This window comes from Alligator mississippiensis, chromosome 4 (assembly GCF_030867095.1).
Source record: "Alligator mississippiensis isolate rAllMis1 chromosome 4, rAllMis1, whole genome shotgun sequence".
NCBI classification, from domain to species: domain Eukaryota; kingdom Metazoa; phylum Chordata; order Crocodylia; family Alligatoridae; genus Alligator; species Alligator mississippiensis.
Window position 1 is genome coordinate 13579831 of NC_081827.1, and position 23522 is coordinate 13603352.

At 43.4% G+C, this 23522-nt stretch overlaps 1 protein-coding gene across 1 annotated transcript in view; it reads left to right on the plus strand.

Moving 5' to 3' along the window:
* DHTKD1 (dehydrogenase E1 and transketolase domain containing 1) overlaps nucleotides 1–22425 on the plus strand; it is a 28488-nt gene extending 6063 nt beyond the window's left edge. The window contains exons 4-17 of the mRNA XM_059725782.1: nucleotides 232–426; nucleotides 745–1014; nucleotides 6263–6434; nucleotides 8528–8726; nucleotides 9618–9930; nucleotides 10918–11002; nucleotides 12092–12231; nucleotides 13121–13271; nucleotides 14351–14457; nucleotides 15413–15577; nucleotides 16638–16720; nucleotides 17823–17992; nucleotides 19219–19304; nucleotides 21470–22425. Of these exons, the coding sequence (XP_059581765.1) occupies nucleotides 232–426; nucleotides 745–1014; nucleotides 6263–6434; nucleotides 8528–8726; nucleotides 9618–9930; nucleotides 10918–11002; nucleotides 12092–12231; nucleotides 13121–13271; nucleotides 14351–14457; nucleotides 15413–15577; nucleotides 16638–16720; nucleotides 17823–17992; nucleotides 19219–19304; nucleotides 21470–21571 (2238 nt within the window). The 3' untranslated portion in view covers nucleotides 21572–22425. The remainder of the gene's footprint in view (nucleotides 1–231; nucleotides 427–744; nucleotides 1015–6262; nucleotides 6435–8527; nucleotides 8727–9617; nucleotides 9931–10917; nucleotides 11003–12091; nucleotides 12232–13120; nucleotides 13272–14350; nucleotides 14458–15412; nucleotides 15578–16637; nucleotides 16721–17822; nucleotides 17993–19218; nucleotides 19305–21469) is intronic.
* The last annotated feature ends 1097 nt before the right edge of the window (nucleotides 22426–23522 follow it).

Below are 23522 nucleotides of genomic sequence, written 5' to 3' on the forward strand. Positions count from 1 at the left end.
TGACCACCCAGATGCAAACAATAGGCAGCAAATTGGGACTGGCTTTCTGTTGCACATATCTGGTATGCGTGGGCCTCGAGTACACTGCAGCATTGTGCGGAAGGTGTTGAGGTGAGCTGGGGTGTGCTTAGTTTGTCTCTTCTGCATGAAACTGTGTTGCTGTGGCTTTTATTTGTTAGGAAGCGTTTAAAACAATATTGCGATCTAGTAATTGGCTTTTCCTTCTAACAGGAATTTGACCACTTCTTGGCCACCAAGTTTGCCACGGTGAAGCGATATGGGGGTGAAGGAGCAGAGAGTATGATGGGCTTTTTCCATGAGTTGTTCAAGATGTGTGCATATAGTGGGGTGATGGACGTAGTTCTTGGCATGCCCCATCGCGGAAGGCTTAATCTCCTCGCTGGCCTGCTTCAGTTTCCACCAGAGGTAAGGGATGGGTGCTTTCACTGGCAGCAACTTTCTGTTTACTAAGAAAATAATTAAATGTGTGTCTGTCTCCTTGCCAGCCCTTGAGTACAAAGTGATAACTTGATTGCCCGCGTGAGTGCCTGTTTCTTCCTAATGTTAGCTCTGCAGATCTCCCCATGAAAATGCTCTGCCAAATGTACCAAAAGGACTCTAAGGCTACGGTTGTAGCAGTTCTCCCAAAATACCTGCAGAGCGAATCAAAACTTCTCCAGATCTGAAACCTAAGTACCAAGCCTGTTTCTGATGCACTGTATAACTATGCTTGTTTCTGTGCAGCTTATGTTTCGCAAGATGCGCGGGTTGAGCGAGTTCCCAGAGAATTCACCTGCGATTGGAGATGTCCTTTCCCACCTGACATCCTCTGTTGATCTAGACTTTGGATCGCACCGTCCTGTGCATGTCACCTTGCTGCCTAACCCCTCCCATCTAGAAGCCATTAACCCAGTGGCTGTTGGCAAGACACGGGGAAGGCAACAGTCAGTGCTAGACGGAGATTACTCCCCAGACAGCTCTGCCCAGCCTGGAGACAAAGTCATCTGCCTGCAGGTACTTGACTCGTGATTTGTTATTGAGTACTACAGCATGTTTCTGAACTGGGGTAGGAAAGATAATCCTTGGCCAAAAGAAAGCACAGCAGGGTGGCACCTGCTGGTTCAGAGACTAACTGGTTCAGAGGCATGGACTTTCATAGGCAACAATGTACTGCCTCATTCTCTTAGCATAAAGAGTTTAAAATAGGCAGAAATGTAAAGTGCTTGGTTAATTCTTGATTGGGGGGAAAAAAGAAAGCTGTGTAGGTGGCCTAATGCAGCTGAAAAGAGCTCTTCCCCCACCCCACCCTACCCCCCCCCCCTTTTTTTTTTAAGATTTCCAAACAATTGATTCATCTTGAATGCTTCAGCTAGCCATTTTCGTGCTGGAAGAATGCTTTGCTTTTACAGCTGCATTCCTCTTTCCATGCACCCTTCCCCACCCCCCCAGCCACCTTTTGTAGGTTAAACTACTGCTTTCATCCACTGTTTTTAAGTAGAATGGATTAAGTCTCATTGGTAAACCTGAAATGGAGCCAGGCAGGCACCTTCAACTTCACAATGCCTGAAAACCCATTAGTATTAAAAATGAACAACAGACTTTTATAAAGTACAGTAATCTTAATGGATGTTGTTCTCCTGGTGCTGTGCTCTCCAGACAAATCTTTTTGGTTACCTCAGATATTATAAAACAGACTTTTATAGTTAATAGAGATTTTTTTTCTCTGGTACATTGAGAAGCTCAAAAAGACTCAGTCTCTCTGATTTTTAGGGGAAAAAAGAGAATAAAGGGGCTGGAGTAGGATTACTTTCCTGACAAGAATAATAAGCATGGAAAAAGTTACTGGGGATAGTAACTGTAGGCTGCAATAAAGACATGTGTATATGCTTCTGGAAGGTGACTCCTAGACCACTAGAAAAATCGGAAAGGAGAAATTAGGATGATGCAAAAAGGACAGGTGTCTTGGGGCTGGAGGGCCTCATTTGTGTTTTCTAGCTGTTCTGTAAAACAAGACATGTTTTTGCACTTTGTTGGATTTTGTGCTGACTCTAGAGACTGGAGGCCGACTTTCTTTGTTTTTAGTGCTTGTACTGTATTTTGTTCATTTGGTGAAACAGCCCTCATCTCCCTAAGCATTCCCGTGCAATACTTCATGGTGGGGTTTGCTTCCCAGCTGCAGTCTCTCTTCTCTGGCACATTCTGTCAAATGTGGTGCATTCCTCTGGCTCCTTGAATGCGCTTCCCCACTGGAGCTTTAGATGAAAGGAAAAAGAGCATTCGTCGGTCTGGCCTTTTTGCAAGGCTTCTTATGTATGGTGGTAGTGGGGAGGGAAGTAAGGAAAAATGTTAACATGTTACAGACTCGCCTGTTAAAATATTTCCATCTTGCAAAACAAAAGTGCTTTGGAAGCAATCACTGAGTCCCTTTTGGGCAGGAGCTGTTTGGTGTTTGTAGTTTACCATCTTTTTTGCTTCCTGTTAAACTAGTACTGGTCTCAGCTCTTTTACCCACAGCTGTTAACATAAACCAGCTCCCCTATGAGATTGCTATGGGGATTAGAAAAGATTTTTTACTACATTATTTGTGATCATGTGTTTAACTTGGCTCTGGGTTAAACACTAGAAGGAAGGTCAGTGTGGTACCATGGTGGCTATTAATCTGGAGAGGCATTCTGCCAAGGCAGAATAAGAAGATGGAGGTATAAAGCTCCTCTTCTTTCACAGTTTTGGCTTCAGAGCCTTGCTTGGGGCTCTTGCCACATCTCTCCTGCAAGTTGCTCTTTCCAGAGAGATGGTTGTAGAAAGCAAGTTCGCAAGGCCAGTTTGCTGTAGTATTCTTTGTCTCAGTCATTGGCTTAGTACAGAATTGCTGAGCTGGGACTCAGCAGCTGGCCCCCTCTCACTCTGCAGAGTTCAGTGCTGGTTATTGAGAGTGAAAGATTAGTAGTACAGCCAAGGTGACTGGGAGACGAGCAGTGGACTCAGCTCTCCAAGGTCTTCAGATCTTCCCTCCTAAAACTTTCAGGCAGGTTTCTATATCTCAAGACTGTAAAATGATCCATTTGAAAATTAAACATCTTAAAGGATGCTCGGTACTTTTTCTGATAGCTGTTAATTTTTTTACCTTTCTGTAATTCTTTACTTCCTTCCTGAATGCAACTTAGAATCAGAAGAGCCTGGTTATTTGTAGTCTCAAATAATATATATAGTATCCTGAATTGTATTTCCTTCCAATATAATACAGACCATTTGTAACTAAGACATGCTTAATGATGAAGTGGATCCCCACTAAGACAATGCGTAACAGTTCTTGAATGCGTAACAGTCCACACTGTCAGACATTGTTAACGTGGTTATTGTTAAACTGTGATTCCACAACCCAAAAAAGTGATGGAAGCTCTGTCCTTGGAAGTTTTTTAAGAGCAGGTTATGCAAACTCCTTGGTTGGGATGGCTTAGTTACGGATGATCCTGGCTTGAGTATGAAGGTTAGACTAGACAATCTCCTGAGGCCCCCTCCAGCCCTGCTTTCTTATGACTCAAGAACAGACACTGGCACTTGGTGCATGGACGGGGCACAAAACATCTGGCAAGGGTGTCCATAGGAGACGAGAACTGGCTGAGGTAGGTCACGTTTCTGGTCTAAAATGTGAATTTCTGTGTTGCAGGGCTTCTAGCTATGGCTACCAATCTTCAGTCTTGCATGTTGCTGGAAGTGCCGCAGATGGTACAAGACCCAAGACAACTCACCTCTCTTTCTAAACGTGTTAGACCTTTAAAAGATTTTTTTTTTTCTGTAACTTCTAGCCAAACACAAAGGAATTGATCTTTAGTTTAGCCTTTCCTCAGAAGCAGCTTTTCCCCAATTTCAACATGCATCAAGTGTGTGAAGGGGTTTCTGGTAGTGAAGATGGTTGGGTCTTTTGGGGATGGGGGCGGTTTTTCAAGACCGACGCCCTTCTTTTTCCTCCAATGTCTCGGCAGAGCTGCATCTTGAGTAGGGGAGAGAAGTTTGGAAATTCTCTCCAAAGTCACAAGGGCTTGATAATGACAAAGCTCCGGCTTTGGAGTAATTTTGAAATGGATATTAATTAGCAAAAGGAAGGAAGGAAGGGATTCCTCCATCTCTCTCTTTTCCCCCATGTTGTTCTCTGATGAAACCTCTCTGATCTTCCTGGCCACAGTACGCTGAAAGGTTGGACTTCTGAGGACTCAGAAGCAGGGTGGGTGCATGCATATATGACTCGCAGCCCATTGGCCATCTGTCTTTCCTCTTTACTCATGGACTGAAACTCATTAATTTTTAATTTCTCTTTCTCAGCCTTCAGTAATTTCTGGAGGAGGTGAAATTAAGACATAGGCTATTATGGAAGATGGAGCTGATAATTAAACAGTAGTGTCACCCTGAGCAGGTATTATCTGGAAAGTAAGGACTGGCCAGAGCAATTGAGAGCCAGACCAGGAGGAAAAACGCCTGAACTTGCCACAAGAAAAATACTGTGACTTCTAAAGTTGCTGTTGGTATTGTTATCTCGAGGACTGATGGTCCTTCTGTGGGCATTGTGGATATTCTGCGGGTGTGAGGACAATCTGTTAGCCATCTGTGCTCTGGACCCATGTGCCTGAACAGAAGAGCACTTGTAGTTTGGTTGACAAAAGTGCCAAGCACTGGTTGTGAAGGGCTAATTGGAGCAATTTTAAAATCTCATACAACAACTGACCTATTTCTCTCCTTAATCTCAACTGTAATGCAGAGGCTGCTGGAAAAAAAATGCGTGCTATTGATTGATGCTACTTATAAATGAAAGTCTGCTCTTCCAGAAGCTGTCTGTTTTGGAAAACATACCCTTTTAGTTGGGCCTAACCCATCTAGGTTTGTCTTTTGGAGCATGAGAGACCTAGAACAGGTCTCTCTCGTTTTTTCAACTTCCTCTGAAACCTTTCCTGGAGACTCAGGAAACGTGTTAAAGGTGCAGACCCTCTGCTGTTGGACCACACTAGGTGGCACCAAGGACCAGGTGGTGTTTTAACAGCAAAATCAGAAAGTCTGGGGGATAGTCTCTTATTACTTTCACAGCTACCCTTGCACCTCTCTTGCAGTCTTTCAGGCTAACCATTGTACTCCTCTATTGAATGTTTTATAACTTTCACAAACAGAGTACAAATCTACCACCCAGGAAGAGAAGCTTGTTTGCTCAGTGAAGTTGCCCTGTCCCAAGGAAGAGGTGTTGCTTTTTTGCATTTGTTCACCTGCTCCATTGATTAATGGGCCTTTTACTGTGGCAGTAATTAAGCAACTCATTGCTTTTTGTGGGAGCCCCTTGTAAAATTAGCAGCATCTGCTCACAGCATAGGAATTGGTCCAACCTCTACTTGAAGATCACTAAGCAACTGATTTTTGTGCTGGTCTGCTGACTTACTGTTTAGAATAAATTTAACATATTGTTTTTCTCTCTGTTTTCCGCTCCCATTTTAGTAGAATGAGCTGTCATTGCTGGAAGAGAGGCTAACTAGCTACTGCAGAGGATTTAAATAGAAAAGGAATTTGTGACTCAGGTTCTTTGATATCAAATGTCCTATATAGCCTCCTCAAATGGCTGATTCCTTGTAGAAGATTTGTGTCTGGATGATGGATGACACTGGGAATGATACCAGAGCATTGTCTAACAATGTTATTCAGATACTTTAGGATACAGCTATATAGCACAAGGCAGCATCATGCAGAGAGACCCTGAGCTAGTTCTGCAACAGCTTTCTCCAGAACAGGGCTCAGTCTAGCCATGTTCACATAGCATTCTACTTTTGGGTTAATGAGCTCTATTTTTCATGTATGCTTTGTGCCACATTTCATTTTTAGGGCAGAGAGTCAGTGTACCATATGGGGACTGGCTTATAATAATGCTCATTGATCACTACTGTGGGTTGCTAACCATGACTCCTTTACTGCACCTACTATATTTGAGATCATGCTGCGTGCAATGGCCAGTCTATTTTAAGAGATTAGTCTGCTCTGAGCAGATGGTAGACCAGCCAACATCTATTTAGATGCTGCTGGCTATGTACCTTTGGAGTTAAGACTGCAAGATTTCTCAAAGGATGAAAACAGTAACCAGTAGGGGAGCTGGAATCTGGGTGTACATGTAGAGCTGTATATGTTCCCCCTTTTCATTTTAAAGGAATATGAGTAATGGGTTACGTCTCATTTTTGACACCTCTGTTTCAGTGATAGTAATGAGACCTTTCTGTCTCCTTCCATAATTTAGGTTCACGGTGATGGTGCTTTCTCTGGTCAAGGGATTGTTCCTGAAACGTTGACGCTCTCTAATCTGCCACATTTCAGAGTTGGTGGAAGCATCCATCTGATTGTTAACAACCAGCTGGGATATACCACTCCTCCAGAACGAGGGAGATCATCACTGTACTGTAGTGACATTGGTATGTGTAACAGGTGCATGAGGCAAGCTGTTTTGTAGCCTATGCAAAAATAACTATAAACTGTATATGTTCTTCTTTGGGGTCTGGACAGTTAATGTTCACACATGCTGTGGAATCACCTCTGTTTGGGATGAGTTATACAAAATATGTGCGCATTTTGAGAATACAGTAGAACATGCTTAGCAAATTTGTGGATGACACTAAGTTGGTTGGAGTTGCAGACACTTTGGAGGACAGGATTAGGATCCAGAATCATCTGGATAAACTGGAAAAATGCTTGGCAATCAATAAGATGAAATTCAACAGGGTCAAGTGCAGAATCCTGCACTTGGGATGGAATAATTTCATGCACAAATACAGATTGGGAATGACTGACTAGGCTGTAGTACTGCAGAATAAAGTGGGTACAGTGGGCCAGAAGTAGAATATGAGCCAACAGTGTGCTCTTGTTTGCAAAAAAACTGAACAGCATACTGCGATGTAGCAACAGGAGTGTCACTTGCAAATCAGGTGAAGTGATTCTTCCGCTCTGTTTGGTGGACATACTGAACACACTTTGCAGTACTGTGTCCAGTTCTGAAGGATGTGAACAGACTGGAAAGTGTCCAGCACAGCACAACAAAAATGAGTACGGGAGCAACATAGGAACACAGCTGGGTACCTGGGACACAGGGACAGTGGCAACTTTGGTTGACTCTGTGATCACAGTTGTCATTGCTCAGCCGCCTGCAGCAGCCACTTCTGTTTTTTTGGGCCCCAAAGGTGCTTGGCCTGCCCTGGTTATACTGATGGATTGTGGTCTGGGATGTAACATTTATGGGGAAAGTGAAAGAACTAGAATTATTAAGTGTGGAGAAGAGAACTGAGGGCACTGAGGTCAGATTTGATAACAGTCTTTAAATACCTAAAGGGTCATTACGGAGAGGATAGGCTAGTGTGGCCATAGGGTACATGACTAGGAGCAATGGCCTCAAGCTTCAGCAGAGGAAATGTATGTTGGAGATTAGGAGAAACTATCTTAACTTTATGACTATCAGGGTGGTCAAGCATTGGAACAGGCTACCTAGAGAAATTGTGAAATCTCCATCCTTGCAAGTTTTCAAGAGCAGGTTGGATAGACACTTGGCTGGGCTGGTTTAGTTCTGGATGATTTTGCCTTGAGCAAGGGCCTGGACATGATGAGCTTATGAGGTTCCTTCTAGCCCTTTTCCTATGAGGTTAAAAAGCAAAAACCAAATGCAAAGAATTTTTCACCCACTCAAAAATGTAATAAAAAAGTACTATTTTTACAGAATGCCATAGAACCCATATTATATTCTATGGCATTCTGTAAAAATATATATTACTATGAAGTTTTCATCAGTAGTAAAGATTTCTTTTTATTATAATCAACACGCATTTAAAATCTGTCTTGTGATTTAGTATACTAAGCGCTCTTTTTAATTTACTGAATATCAGTGTCCAGTATGGCTCTTTCAGGCTTTCTGTTAGCGAAGTCCTACTGTATCATTGGCGGCGCATAGGTGGTGCACATGGGTGCATGTACACCTCCTGAGTATGGCAGTGCACCCCCTATGAAAAGGGTGCTCACCACTCGCCGCCACCCCCCACCACCGACAGTGCTGGCGGCATCTGCATGAGCTCCCCGTTTACCGCTGTTGTGGCCCCCCAGCCGTCTTTCATGTACTGTATCACTTCACTATACCTCTGCTATGATCATAGTATAGCTGGTGGACTTGTACATGAGATTCATTCCTATGTATGTCTGTAATCATATCCCCCCCCAGAACTAAACAAATGTAGGTGTGTGTCTTGGCCATTTTATATTAAGTGTTTCTGTTTTACTGCTTCATCAAATCAGATGTTGGTGGATACAGGAACACTGATGGAAAAGTAAGCTGTTCTATTTCTCTGCATTGCTTTTGTAGCTCATATCCCTAGATTTCCTTTGTTACTGAGGTTACCCACCTGGGTTAAGAGAAAGTGGTCAGATCAGAAAACAAGGCTCACTTTCCTATGATTGCAAAGGATGAAGAGGGTTGGATGTTGTCCTGAGTGTGACTTATCCTCCTATATTTTGACTCCTGGTGCAGGTAAGATAATTGGGTGTGCAATTATCCACGTGAATGCGGATGATCCTGAAGAAGTCATCCGAGCCACACGCCTAGCTGTCGAATACCAGCGCAACTTCCGACGGGATGTGATTGTTGACTTGCTGTGTTATAGACAGTGGGGTCACAACGAACTCGACGAGCCGTTCTTCACGAATCCCGGCATGTACAAAATCATTAGGTAGGGTTAATACTTCTAACATGAAGAACAGGACCAAAGTGGAACTTGTGTCTGCACAAGCCCCACATAACGCTCTTCTTCACTTTCAGATTATAACAGAACCCTCTGGCTGAAATGTAATCTGAGCCCTTGATCTAGCTCACTCTGTCTTGCTGTTCACAGCAGAAGTGTCAATAGACACATAGAAGTGTCACTAGACATGCCGGTAGACATTGCTGTGCTGTCTTCAGCATACTGTCAAGAGAACCTGCATCCTAAAGAGAAAGTAGGTGTTACCAGGGAAGGCATGCCTAGTTCGTTAGTTGATGCCCCTTTGAAGAACAAGCTCACATGTTACTTGTATTTTGAACCCATACATAGTGGGTCTTTACCTGTGAGGAAAGGGCAAATCAGCCTCTGGGTTCAGGGTATGAACTCCTGGGTAGGAAGGGTTTTGGTGGAGTTGCACATAGAAGGCCTGCTCAAGATGGCTGTCTGCTTAGCTAGATCCTTAACTTTTGTATGAGTGTTAATACTAATCCCAATTTTAGCTGCAAAAGCAGCATTTCATCCATGGATTGTCAGAGCTGATATGGAGGGTACAGTGAAATGCGTATAGAGCTCATTAGAAGCTCACTGCGAGCTCATTATTTTTAGAAGATGAGCCTAATAGTATCAGGACTCATCTGACTGTGAGCCTTTATTTTTGCCCAGTAATTACCCATTAAAGAAACCTTTCCAGTACAGTGACAGTATATCAAGTTGTGTCCTGGAGAATTTCTGCCAGACTTGGAATGACAGAAATAGAGACTCCATCAGACAGTGTGTATAATTCTGCCTCGTACTGACAGGGTTATGTTTCCTCATTACTTTTAACTGTGGGATTTTATTTATTTATTTTTTCCCTGACAGATCTCGTAAGAGCATCCCAGATACATATGCAGAGCAGCTAGTAGCTGGTGGACTCATGACTGAGGACGAAGTATCAGAGATAAAGACATCATACTACTCCAAACTGAACAACCATCTTGCCAACATGACGTTGTATACTCCTCCTCCCACCAACCTGCAGGCGCACTGGAGTGGCATGGTGGAACCCACCGCTAGGATCACCACGTGGGACACGGGTGTGCCTGTGTCGCTCCTCCAGTTCATTGGAATCAAGTCCGTGGAGGTTCCTGAAGAGCTCCAAATGCACAGCCACCTTCTGAAGACATATGTGCAGGTCTGTAGGATTTACTGATGCTCTGAGTTAATCCCGTTACTCAGGCAGGAGGCCTGTTATAGAAATGTAACACAGAAAGTGATGATGTTAAAAAAAAAAAAAAAAAAAAGAGCATAATCCTCTTGAGACAAAATAATTCTCTATTGTTGCGGCTGGGATCTGATTGCTATTTTTACTTATTATTTTACTGAAGCCAAAAACATCAACTTGAGTATGGAAACATTAACTCAAGTGAACATCAAAACAGGCGTGGAAACAACTTTCAGTGAAGCATTAGACTGTCAAGATGCTCAGGAAAACTAGATTGTGTTTTATCAATCTGAAAGAGATGTGCATTTGATTCTAATGACAACAAGACCAAGGAAACAATATCTTTTGATTATATTTTGCCCAGTTTGTTGTGTTTGTGTATATGCAATAGATGATTTTGCAAATCAATGCAGATTCCAATAAAGGTTATATTGTTTTTGCTTCAATCTTAAAATGAATAATATATCCCTAGGCCCCTAGCATATTATTATAAGGTTCTAGTTCATTTCTACCTGGAATAAAATGTGTATTATATTACATATGATGATGTACTATACCATCTGCACCCCTCTTTTCAAAATCCTAGCTCTGCCCATGGATGCAGCCTATGGTCTCTCCATCTACAGAACACTTAAATTCTGGCATCTTTCACCAGCACTAACTAGGTGGAGCAAAAGCATAAGATGTTAAAAGCAGAGCTCCTACTCTAAATAGTTCAAGATCCAAGGTTTTCACACCCTGTAATTGGATTCATGAGTCATTGTTCATCTGAATGAACAGAAGTCCCCTTCACATGCAGAGAGCTGTTTACAGGCTAAGTGCTTATGGTGAATAATGACTTAGAGTAGTCGTGTTGCTCTATGTGGGTTTTTTTTCTAGCTACACAGATTGATCAGTGGCATCTGATGTGCAGACAGAAGTGATAACCCATTATTTTTACTTCTCATTAATGGACAGGCAAGAAAACAGAAAGTGGAGGAGGGAACAAAATTGGACTGGGCTACGGCTGAAGCATTAGCTTTTGGAGCCCTGCTCAGCCAAGGTAAGAAACAACCAGACAGCAGGGAATAGAAAACATTGTTGCCATATGAGTTTTATGCACATCTTATCATCAGTTGCAAGAATTATCACCAGCTATAAAACCTGACATTTCAGCTGCTTTATTAGTTAAAAATGCAGTTACAAGTCATGACTCTCTTGGGTCACCTTTGCTTATAAATTAGTCCCTAAAGTGACCCAAAGGATTAAGGCTTTAATTCAGGAAAATAAAACAACTTAAGGTTTGAAGCTAAGCACATGAACAGTCATATTGATTGATTCCAAGGGAACAACCCATATGCTTATTCTGAAAAAAAAAATACTCCTATGGTTGACTAACAGATTTTTCTCCACTCTGACCTGGTCTTCAGTTTGCATTACACTTGTATTTTGTGATTTGTTTCTGATGTCTTGGTTGCTTATTACTAGTATCACAAAATAACTAAGCAGTTGCCAGAAGTGGAAGTCTTTGCTCAAAAGTGTCCAGTGCTAGGATGGAAGGGTGATAGCTTGTGTTCAGTTGGCTCTCTTGTCTTCATGAGCTTCAGTGTGTTAGTAATAGCGGTGACCATTTTGGTGCCTGCTCCGAAGAACTTAGGTTCCAGCATAGATACAAGACAAAAGTGGTTCACACAAATCAGTCTGGCTACATATTTATACGAAAGCTGTTACCCATCACAGCGGCATTAGAGTGTACAATCTAAACCAGGGGCAATATTGAAAGTCTTCATGGGTGAAGTGTGTTTGAAGGAGGGGAAGAAGGTCAGGTCTGTGAGAGCTAATAGTGTTGGAGCAAGTGTACAAAGTGAAGTGGGGGAGTACAAAAATGAGTGGTAGAAAGGATCCTGGAGGAGCAGTTGGGACCAAGGCATGGGAAGTGTTGGGAGGATGTTGGCTGAAGAGTGCAAATATGGGTAAGCAAAGTGGGGCAAATAGATCCAGGGTCTTACAATAAATAAGCTTCACTTCTATGTGGTCAGGAGAGATTTGAAGAGAGGAGCAATATTGTGGAGCGTGGGGAGCTATTGTCCCTTATGCTGTCTCCTTTTGCAGCTTGAATTATTTAACCATACTTTGTTCCTTGCTTGATAAGGGTTTAATATCCGATTAAGTGGACAGGATGTCGGCAGGGGAACATTCAGCCAACGACATGCAATGTTGGTTTGCCAAGAGACGGACGACACTTACATCCCTCTGAACCACATGTCCCCAGACCAGAAGGGCTTCCTAGAGGTAAGTGGCACACTTGACAGAGCAGGACTTCATATGGTATTAAGAGTAGGTACTTTTTGCTTAAGAAGCAGCTTTGCTCTGCTCACTGGGATGCTAATTGAGAAGACTAGACCAGATGTGTGTGGTCTAGGCCTAATCTTCATCTCTGTGCAGCCAGCTCCTGAGGAGCACTTTCAGGCATGCTTCTCTTGTGCACTTGAGAGAGAGAAACAAATGGAGCACTGCTGTGGCACGTGTCCATATCCCAGGCAGAGCGGGCACCAAGAGTCCTCTTTGCCAGCTAGTACTGAGGCATCACGTGAAAGACAGGGGTGGCTGGACCTTCTCCATGCTTCGTGTCGGGCAAAATGGAGACATGACAACTTCTGGGGCACAGGCACAGCTTCAACAGATGCTGCTGACCAAAGGAATTGCCCCATTCATGCATGGGGCATCTGTGTGTCAAGAGTGGGATTCACATCTTGTTTCTGGAAGAATACCCACCCAGGTTTTCAGGCTCCAAACCTTTTCCCTAATTAAAGGGTCTGGTCTTGTGTATAACAAGTGGTTGGCCACTAGAGTCAGCCTGGGGTGAAAGGAATCATGGTCTGACTTGCAGATGAGCAGCATTACATCATTACCAATGGTAATGCTGATGGGAGATAGCTATACATCTTCAGCTGTAGTGCATTATCTTTTAACTCCCATTTGAAATGGTTTAGAAGTTTTTTCTTGGTGGGAGATCAGCTGTGGATGGGTAGATGAAGTCATAAAGGGGCCATCTAAAAAAATTTTTCATTGATATGCTTTGATTTCAAAGAATTGCATTTGACTCCATAAAGCAGATCCTTTCTGTTTTTTGTTTTTTTTCTATCCCTGTCACTGCTTCCAAACTATTTCTCTGTGTTAGGTGAGCAACAGCCCCCTGTCCGAAGAAGCTGTGCTTGGTTTTGAATATGGAATGAGTATTGAGAGTCCCAAATTATTACCAATTTGGGAGGCTCAGTTTGGCGATTTCTTCAATGGGGCCCAGATAATATTTGACACTTTCATTTCTGGAGGTGAGTGGAGAAGGGGTAGATTATTCGGAGTTATTGCCATTGGTGGGTTTACAAATATTCCTTTGAACTAAGACAGTATGCACAAGGCAAGCAGTTCTTCCCTGTCATGGGTGCAAGAAATCTACCTACGTAGAGAACCTCTCTCATCCCCCCCACAAACAAGTGTCTGTGAAAGGTCTATTCAAAATTGAAAGCAGGAAAATCACTGCAAGCAGAGCAAGGATGACTTAATCCATAATGATGTTACAATTTTAAATATTGGTCATAAAACCAAATTGAATTTGCAAGTGGAGTCAGACCTCAGTTTGCTTGACAGCAGAATTCTTTTTCAGTGGTGTGTTGGGATAATAGAATTTGCACGTAATTTGAGATGGCATTTCATTGAGGAAGTTCCCAGGAAATGGGCTTAATCTAATTATGGTGAATGGTAGGACAGGACTGCAGTGCTGGATGGTATTAGCATACATTTCATCAAGGCCAAGTGATTAAGCTGACATACTATATATTAAAATGCTCACTTTCCTAGTAGTGTGGCACAGAAATTTGCTGTACAAGAATTCAGAAGAGGACAAACAGTGAATTACTTCCATTCAGAGAATTTTAAGTTTACGTCTACTTAATATTATTTTTTTTCTTTTTAAGAGGCTCTTGCTAGAGGCACCTACCTAATCAGGATGAGAGATTGATCAAATACAAGTGGAGTCAGGGTTTACAGTTTCAGCAACAAATTACACCAATTTCAGGTTTTTAAGTGGAGAAGAAGGAGCTGGTACAAGTGCTGGAGGCTGAATTCTCCTTAGAGCCTGATTTATATATGAAGTGGCCCCTGGAAAAACTCATGTTACTGCCAATTTGGGACACTTCAGATAATCAAATTTGTACCATGCCAAACTGTAAAATTGACCAATTAACTCCCACATTAAATCTCATGATATTAATTGCATGGTGATTTTAGTATCCTGATAGATTACTTTAAAAAAAGCCTTCTGGGAGATGATTTTCACAGTCTTAATGCAAGGTAACAAGTCCTTTTGGGGTTTTATGTCCAACATAAATCTCTCCTTATCTTCCTTGTTTAGGTGAAGCTAAGTGGCTCCTGCAGAGTGGAATTGTCATTCTTCTTCCCCACGGCTATGATGGTGCAGGCCCTGAACACTCGTCCTGTCGATTAGAACGCTTCTTGCAGGTAGATCAATGCACCAGTCTATCTCATGTTATTGAGGCTTGTCAATGGCAAATGCTTTGGGGAGAAGCTGTCGCAGGTTGTTGCATGCATATAGCACTTGTCAGGGGAAAGGTTGGAAAGTCTAATTAGGATCCTTCAGTCAAGATAGGATCTGTGAAAAATAGGATCTGTGAAAAAGAAATGGTGTGTATGGGTAAGGGAGAAAGGATGAGCTTAAGGGTTCAGGTGGAAATTTGGAGTCAGCAGTTTCATTGTAGAGTTTGACACAAGCTTAGGCAAGGCCCATAATAGATTAGTCAGTGGAGATTAAGTTGCTCTTTGACAGCTTCGTGCCTCATTTTTCCAGCGTGATCCTGGGCAGGCCAAATTCTCACGAAGATCCTAGGACTAAAAGCTTGCATAAGAAAGACACGACCTTTAATTTGTAAGGGGTGAGGTTAGTTGCATTATAAACCAAACCTATAAACAATTTATGGACTTAACATAGATTTCATAGATGTTACAGCTGGAAGGGACCTCACAAGATCATCGGGTCCAGCCCCCTGCCCAAAGGGCAGGAAATCAGCTGGGGTCAGACTCCTCTTTCTCCAAACATCTCCGTGATATCTTTACAAACTATCACTGAGTGATGGTAGCATATGGGTCCAGGCTCAGATAGAGACTTCGTTTTAAAGCTTGTTTCTGCTACAGGGGGATAGGAATGGTTGCAGAGCCGGTTAAGCTTGTAATGCAAACAGGGTGCTAGCAGGATTCTGTAATACTGTAGAGCTAAAGCCACATCCCTCCTTCCCTGTTTGCCTTTCCCTGTAAGTCATGCAGGACCTTTTGGCACGTGTTGGAACACTTTCCTCTTTCCCTTTTCAGACATTAGTGTGAATACCACAGTCCTCCTTTGCTGGGTCTTGCTTGCTTGGTTTGTGGCTTGATGAGGTTTTATTGTGTTCCCTTTTCACAGATGTGTGACAGCTCAGAGGAGGGAGTTGATGGTGATAATGTGAATATGTCAGTGGTGCATCCAACCACCCCAGCACAATATTTCCATTTACTCCGAAGGCAGATGATTCGAAACTTCCGGAAACCGCTAATCATTGCCTCTCCCAAAATGCTCCTCAGGCTCCCGGTAAGGCAAACCTCTCTTCCATGGTTGCTCTTTCTTTTTCTGTCTAAGGTCTAATCAAAATGCCAAACTACATGGACTTAATTGAAGAGATAGTTTTGAACCAGTGAGGTTCTGTTGGTACAACTTTGTTCCCGGACACTCGGGGCATGTTGGTGCTATGTGAGACAGCATGCATCTGAATCTGCTGACAGCTGAAAATATGCCAGATAGCCACCTCTTGGCCCCTGCCAGGGCATTCCCACTGCTGCTCTGTGGCTTTCAGGTTCATTTTGCTCATGAGAACAGCAGTGGGTACAGCAAATACCTCTCTATAACAGCAACTTCATGACACTTTTCGAGAATTCAGCGTGCACAGGGCAGGGAGTGTTTTCAGGCCAGTGTAGATTTGCCCTCTTAAATCAATTAAACCCTGGCTTGTATCTTGCACCGGTAAATTTTACCAGTCCAAGCCAAACCACTATAACACTTAAATTTCCCACGTACTTTTTTTAAAAAGGAGCTACAACAGTGTCTAATTTGACTGTGTCCTCTTAGTCCAACCTGTGTGAAATGCAAACAGCAGACATTTGAAACTGCACTGCTCAGTTTTGCTTCCTGATCTTTTTGCATTAACACAACAACCTGCTGTGTTTGAGGATCACAAGACTGCCCCAGAGTACATCAGTCCTATTTAGCTTTTGCCTTCTGTGGAGCGAGAGAATCCTGGAAACAAACCAACCAACCAAAAAACCCCTCCCTAGGTAATTTTTCACAGTGGTATACTTTTCTTCTTTAAATCTGGTAACTAAAATTAGCATGCCAGAATTGCTGTAATGATGATCAGTATCAGCTGTTCATTGGTTTTATTGTAGCCACTGCTAACAACCTTCGTTGTTAACAAAGAAAGTCACCTGCTATGGGTAGCTGATAACTTTTTGATTTATACCCAGGAGCATATGACTCTGTGGATATTTCTCAGGCTGATATTTCACTTCCTGCTTACTTAACTGTTATTTGATTTTTACACCTTTTAGATTTGTAAACCACAAGTTAAATATCCTGTTTTTTTCCCTGGCCTTAGGCTGCTGTGTCAGGTCTTCAGGAATTGGCTCCAGGGACAACGTTCCGGCCAGTCATTGGCGATTCATCAATTGACCCAAAAAGGTAATTTCATTCTTATTTCTAATATTAACATTCCAAAAACTTATTTGCATAATTGTCACTAAAGCAAGTTGTATACTTGGAAATTTTATGCCTGATAATTTCCTGAGGAGAGAGAATGAAGAAGCAGAATGAGCACCCTTGTAAATAAGAGAAGGATGTGAAGGAGATTTCCATAAATGCAAACTTAGTGTGATTTATTGTGCAGTCCTTGGGGAATTGTACACTCAAAACAAGCACGCAATTTAGCACAGCTGGCAGCTCGTAGAGAAGGCTCAGGAATAAAACACTAGAAAGGTTTTGGGTATAGCAGTTCAGGTCTGAGGTTTAATAGAGCTGAGTTTGGGAATGGCTTATCTTGCTTTTCTCGGTAATACGCTGGACACTGATCAGTTCTGCAGATCCAGGGTTTCTAAAGGGGGTACATCGGGACTGCTGTACCACTTCCACCCCCCTACCCCCCATCAGTCTCTGGTTCTGCTCATTTATAAAATGCAAGTGCTTTCTCCTTGTCCCTTGACTTTTTATGAGGAAGCACAATTATTTTTGTAGCCTTTGTTTTTGGAAGTTTGAGATGCTGAAGTAGAGAGTGTAGGGATGAGGACCATGGCTGAAGCAGCAGTTTGTATTTTAATAGTGTGTTGTGCATATGTCTGTCCCCCGCCCTGCTTCAGCAATAGCGAAATTGCCCACTAACTTCTGTCTGAGGTATTTGTCACCCCCATCAGCGTGGTATCCTGTTGCCTCAATATCTTTCACAACACTTGTGTAGCAGAAGAATGCTGTTCTCCCCATGTTACAGATGGGGAATTGAAGCATAGGTTAAGTGATTTATCAAGGATCACATAGGCAACCTGTGGCAGAGACCAGGTCCTCGGAGTCCCCGGGTGGCAATCAAACCACTGGATCCATCCTTCTCCCTTTCTGCCCTCCCCCAAAACTGAGTATCTGAACAAAAAACTTTCTTTTGTGTTCAGATATTCAGCACTTTGGCATGAAACGATTCTTAAGAAGAGAAAAAGCATTTCGGGTTTAGCGTATAGTGGCTGCACAGTGTCTCTTTAAGAGGTTGTACCTCAGCTATTTGCATTTTTCTGTCCCTTAGTGTCACCCGGGTGGTGCTGTGTTCGGGCAAACATTATTATGCCTTGGTGAAACAGAGGGAAGCCCTTGGAGAACAGCAGCGCAGCACTGCCATCATCAGACTTGAAGAGCTGTGCCCTTTCCCTCTGGAAGCTCTTCAGCAAGAAATGAACAAATACAAGAATGCCAAAGGTCAGACAGGTCTTTGCACTTCGTTTGTAGGTTTTCTTAAAGAAGGTGAAATAAACCCACAGCTATCTAGGAGCTCCTGCTTGTCACTCTTGCCTTTTAGTACTAAAATCCTAGAGTGTTTTTCCTCTCTATGAATAGTTTGAATATGACTGCTTTTCAGACACATAAGCCTTTTATTACATGAGCTAAGCATAACATTTTAGGGTCTACAAGATGGACGCGCAATTTTGAATCAACTTTTCTACACCTCCAACTATATGCTACCAGTTTCTACTCAGTTTATCAAGTTTGACATTATTTGTCTTACGATGTTACCTACAAGCCCCAGCTGAAATTGGAACCCCACTTGGTTAGGTATTGTACAGGCATAGTGTTGGAGACGGTCCTTGTCCTGGCTGCCTTTCTGATATTGGGGTTTAATTTCATATGTGCATTTAAATAAAGATTGAAGATCTGGTTTAACTCAGTGGCAGACTCTGCTGTTTGGTACCTTGACAGAGAAAGAAAGTCAAGTGAATGTTTTCTGTAATACAAGGAGCTGAAGGTAGAGGAATAAAAAGGGGAGAGAAGGATAGTTTGTTTTTAAATCATACACTTTTACACCTGCCCATGTGTGTTTTCACACCTTGCGGTTTTGTTTTTGTTTTTTGGGGGGTATTCATTAAAAAATATAGCCCTCTGGCTCTAGCGGTCTGTGACCTGAAGGTGAACCCAGTCTGGTGAACATAAGCATGGAAGGCAGTGCCCTGGTTAGGGTTGGTAAGACCGCTGTAGAAACAATGGGAATATGCGACAAAGAGGATTAGCCGAGGAGATGCGTCATTACCTGGTTTTGGATTCAGTGAGACAATGTGCAGTGTAGATATACACAGAAAGTTTCTTCTTTTTTACACACCCCATAGTTAGCTTGTGGAATTCATTTCCACAGGATGTGGTGGAGGCAGATAGCACAGCCAGGTTCAAAAAGGGACTAGATAAATTCATGGATGATAGATCTATTAATGGCTATTGAATAGAATGGTTGGATAAGTTTCTTCTGGTATCTGTAACTAATAATGGTGGATGCCAGAGAGGGTATTGAACAAGGAAGAGATCACTAGAGATATCTGGGTCAGTGTTGTCCCTCTATAGCATCCATTCCTGCCACTGTCAGAGACAGGATACTAGGCTAGAGGGACCACTGGTCTGACCCAGTATGGCTCTGATTCTCTTACGTTCTCTTACAGATTTTATTTGGAGTCAGGAGGAACCACAGAACATGGGTCCCTGGACCTTTGTGTCACCAAGGTTTGAGAAGCAGTTAGCATGTAAGGTAAGGTCATCTTATTGTGCTGTATTCTTTTAAACTGAAGTTTGAGCTTTGAGACTGTGACAGGGAGCCGTCTCAAGGCCATCCAATCATCGGCCTGCCCACCTGTCTAAGGGAGTCCATCCACCTGCCTCACCTTTGATGCAACTGAAGAGGTGTTTATAGGCGGGAGGCTGCCCATTTAATGCCTGATGCCAAGGGTGTAATACATGGCTCCATACCAGCCCTACACTATGTCCCATGCCTTGCAGATGGCATCACTACATGGCTCTGGCCCCACTATATTCTAGTCTGACCATTCAGACCCTGACCTGGATCCCTTCTACTCAGGCAGCCTAACCTCCACCCTCATACTGGGCTGCAAATCCCCCTAGATCACTTTCCCTCTTGGCAGTGACCCCCTCTTGGACTTTTGGCCTTGCAGGCCCTAGCCTCATCCCTAGGCTAGTTGGGACTCCAAGCCTCCTAGCTTTGGCTGTCCTTTGCAGTGGGTGCTCAGGCCCGTTGACTGTCCTGGTCCTGGCCCCACCATTGACCAGTCGAGGTTTTATTGGTAGGTTCTTGGCAGCTAGCCCTCTCCCATACAGCTCCTCCTTCTGAGCTCATGGACCACATAATTACACTGAACCCCTCCTAGGCCTGCTGTTGCACCCTCACTGGGCTCACTCGCTCTCTGCCCTATGGGTCAGCCAATGTGCAGTCCTTCAGGCCCCTCTCACGGACCATAGTCTACGCAGCCTCTGGATCTCACTGCGCCCCCTCACTGGCACTAATACTCTGTCCCCTTACTGGAGCTTCTGGGCCTTATGCCCCATGGGCCTCAAGCCCCACTCTGTGGGCCTTGGCCTTGTGCTTTTCTGTTGGGGTGTGCTTCACTAGCCTTTCCCTCCCACGGGGTCACTCGTAAGGCAGTGGGAGCTGAGGCTTTCTGGTGCCCTATACTTACCTCTTACTAGGAAGGCACTGGTGTGGCATTTCCTGGAGACTGCCTTGCCACAGACAGCCCCACCACACCATCTAGCCCCAGCAGGGTGTAGTTTTAGGTTAGGTCCCAGGACCAGAAATCTCCTCCATCCCCACATTCCTACCCTGACCTCCAGGTGTTCTGGAGCTGCAGTACTCTGCCTGGGAGACGTTCACTCTTCACCTCTCCAACTGCAACTGCCCAGTTGTGCTCCCAAGGCCTGTCTTATACCCTGTCTGCCTAGCCTTACACCAATCAGGCAGTTCCCTGGGTGCCATATGACCCTCCTGATTGGGTCTGCTCCCACCTGTAGGCTGATCTGCAGCCTGCTCAAGCCCTTCAAGTGGCAGGTACAACCTGTGCTCTGCCACAGAGATGTATAATATATCTCAAAGCTCAAACCCTCCAATATATATATTGGCCATGATCACTAGGTGCTACTGTAGTATTAAATCAGCAATATCCTAGGCTGAATATAACATTACCTTGAGAGGTGGTGGAATTTCCATCCTCAAAGATTTTTTTTAAGGCCCAGCTCGACAAAGCCCTGGCTGGGATGATCTAGTTGGGGATGGTCCTGCTTTGAGCAGGGGGTTGGACTAGATGTGATCTCCTGAGGGCCTTTCCAACCCTCATTTTCTATGATTCTGTACCATATATCTCAAAGCTCAACCTCCAGTTTCATTTTTTATATATATATATATATATATATATATTCTAATATATAAAAAAGAATATGGCTGTAAACAGCCATAACCATATACTCTTTTAAAAGGGGGAGGGAGAACTTAACTCTCAGACGAGTGTAATTGTTTATTCTCTCTCCTATACCAGTAATTTGCTATAACTTTAAACATAAATGAAATAGATGGACACTTTCTATTTTGTTACCTAGAATTAGTAATGAGTCTAATTCTGTTCATAAACACAGGGTTATGAATGTTATGTTCAGCCTAGGCTATTGCTGATTTAATATTATAGTAGCACCTAGTAGTCAGAGCCAGTTTGGGGTCTTATTGTACTTAAGTACTTTAAATACAACTCTTTGGGAAGCTCTGATTTATTCCCATGTGGGATTCACTGATCCGATATTTTTATTGTATTATGAGGCACTTGGATCCTATGGTGATAGATGTCCATGTAAAGGTATAACCCTGAATCTTAATCAGTCATCAGTCTAATTGTAATTTTTATTTAATTTCAGCTCCATCTTGTGAGCCGACCTCCCTTACCAGCTCCAGCAGTGGGCATTGGAACATTACATCAGCAGCAACAAGAACACATACTTACCAAAACGTTTGCTTAAAGCCTTTCTACTTAAACAGCTACAATTCCCTACGTATAATAACTTTTTTTCAAAGAACTTGCATGGAGGAAGAAAAACCACTAGGCCTTTTAGTCGCAAAAGGCAAGAACAAATCAGGAACTGTTCTGTAAAGAGCAGGGAAATCTTTAAATGTACTGATGCAAACAAACCTATGCTGACCCCTGCCTGTCCAGCTCCGACTAGGCACATCTACACATACCCCCCACAGTGCATTCGTTACTGTGCTGTCCTTTAGTACTTCCTTTAGGAGGTACTAAAGGGCAGCACATTGTTATTTTTAGCAGCTATGGTGCCGTGGCGACGCACTATAGCGAGGTAGCTCGTTGCTACAGCAACATAGCGTCAGTGTCACAGTTTGTGCCTCACAGTCACCATAGTGACAAGCTACATCACCATAGTGCAGGGGTTATCAGTCGGGGGTACATGTACCCCTGGGGGTACTTGGAAAGGCCACAGGGGGCATGCGGTGCAGAGAAGTGGGGGCACTTCTGGTTTTGCCAGTGGCGCTTTTGGTTTTGCCACTGTGGGCGGGGGCCCCTCGCCTCCACTGCCCGTGGATCAGCTGCCGGGGAACTCCCCTTCCAACCCCCCCGGCTGGGGGACTCCCTGCTTCTCAACCGGATGCCAAAGAAGGTTGAAAACCCCTGCCATAGTGGATCACTACAGCAACATGGCATCTTGTATAGATGCACCCACTGAGGATGATTCTTACTGTCCTTTTGTATTTTTTACATTATGTAAAATCAAACCCATTGTGAGATCAGTGTGCGCACTGGAAAAAAAAAATCAATGTGTTTATAAAGAATTATATAATAAAGAAACCCCCTAGTTCATTTTTCCCCCTTTTTAAATTTAGACTTAAATCTCAGGAGAATGCTGGCATCTATGCCACTTCGTCTGTAAAAATAGCGTTCTTCCTTGACCTGAGCGACATTTTCAGCAGAGCCTCAAAAGAGGTATAAACTCATCTATTTTCTCACCACCATAAACAGAGCCTCCATGTTGGGTTTGAGCCACAAAAGCATAGCAGTCTGGAGGATCATAGTGATGCTGCAACCTGTGGTGAGGTGAAGCAGAGCAGTAGCCTCAAGCCAGCAATTTTCTTCAGGAAAAAAAAATCACTTGTCCATTTTAGGCAACTTGCCATTTTCTCAGATCAAATTAATCAAAATGGCTATTCCTTAGCTCACAGTCAAAGCACAAGCCATTCCCATTCAACCATGCGTGCCAATAGGGATATATGGATAACCATGCTAGTGTTCTGAGTTTCTGTTTGTAATTTCCTAGAGATTTTTAAAAAACAAGACAGAAAAATAGCAATACCATGATATGGCATCATTTTGAAACCAGCACAAGCCGTGAGCATGGTTGTCAGCTTTTAATTCCACTGTTCAGACTTGTCACTAGAGCTAATGGAGTAACAGGTAGCAGTTGTAGTTGGCCATCCTACATCTTCCATGAGCTAGCACAGGAGCTGGGTGAGATTAAATACTGTGGGGCAGGTCACAGATAATGCTCCCTTCTCAACTGATTCCTGTCTCAGTCCTGCCTTTTCGCTAGCCCTAGCTCACACAGGCCCATTCACTTTTTCCTAGGTCTTAGGAAAGAGCCATCTTAGTCTCCCAAGTCTTAATCTCCCCCTAAGTGCTCCTTAGCTAATTCAAGTCTCCATGCTTAACCAACCCCCAAATGCTCTGATTCCTTATCTGATCTGTTCCTCCCTACCACCCTGTTGACCCCAGTCTCTCTCCGTCAGCTTCTCCTCCAGTCTTAATTATGCTTTCTTTGATTCCTGCCCTAGTGTTTTTGCCCAGTCACCACTCCCAATTCTTCCCATTCACTTCGGGCAATTAATGCTATACAGGCTTACTGTGCAGTAAGATACTGCACAGTAAGCCTTTCCTAGGAGCACATCTACATGTGCCCCCTG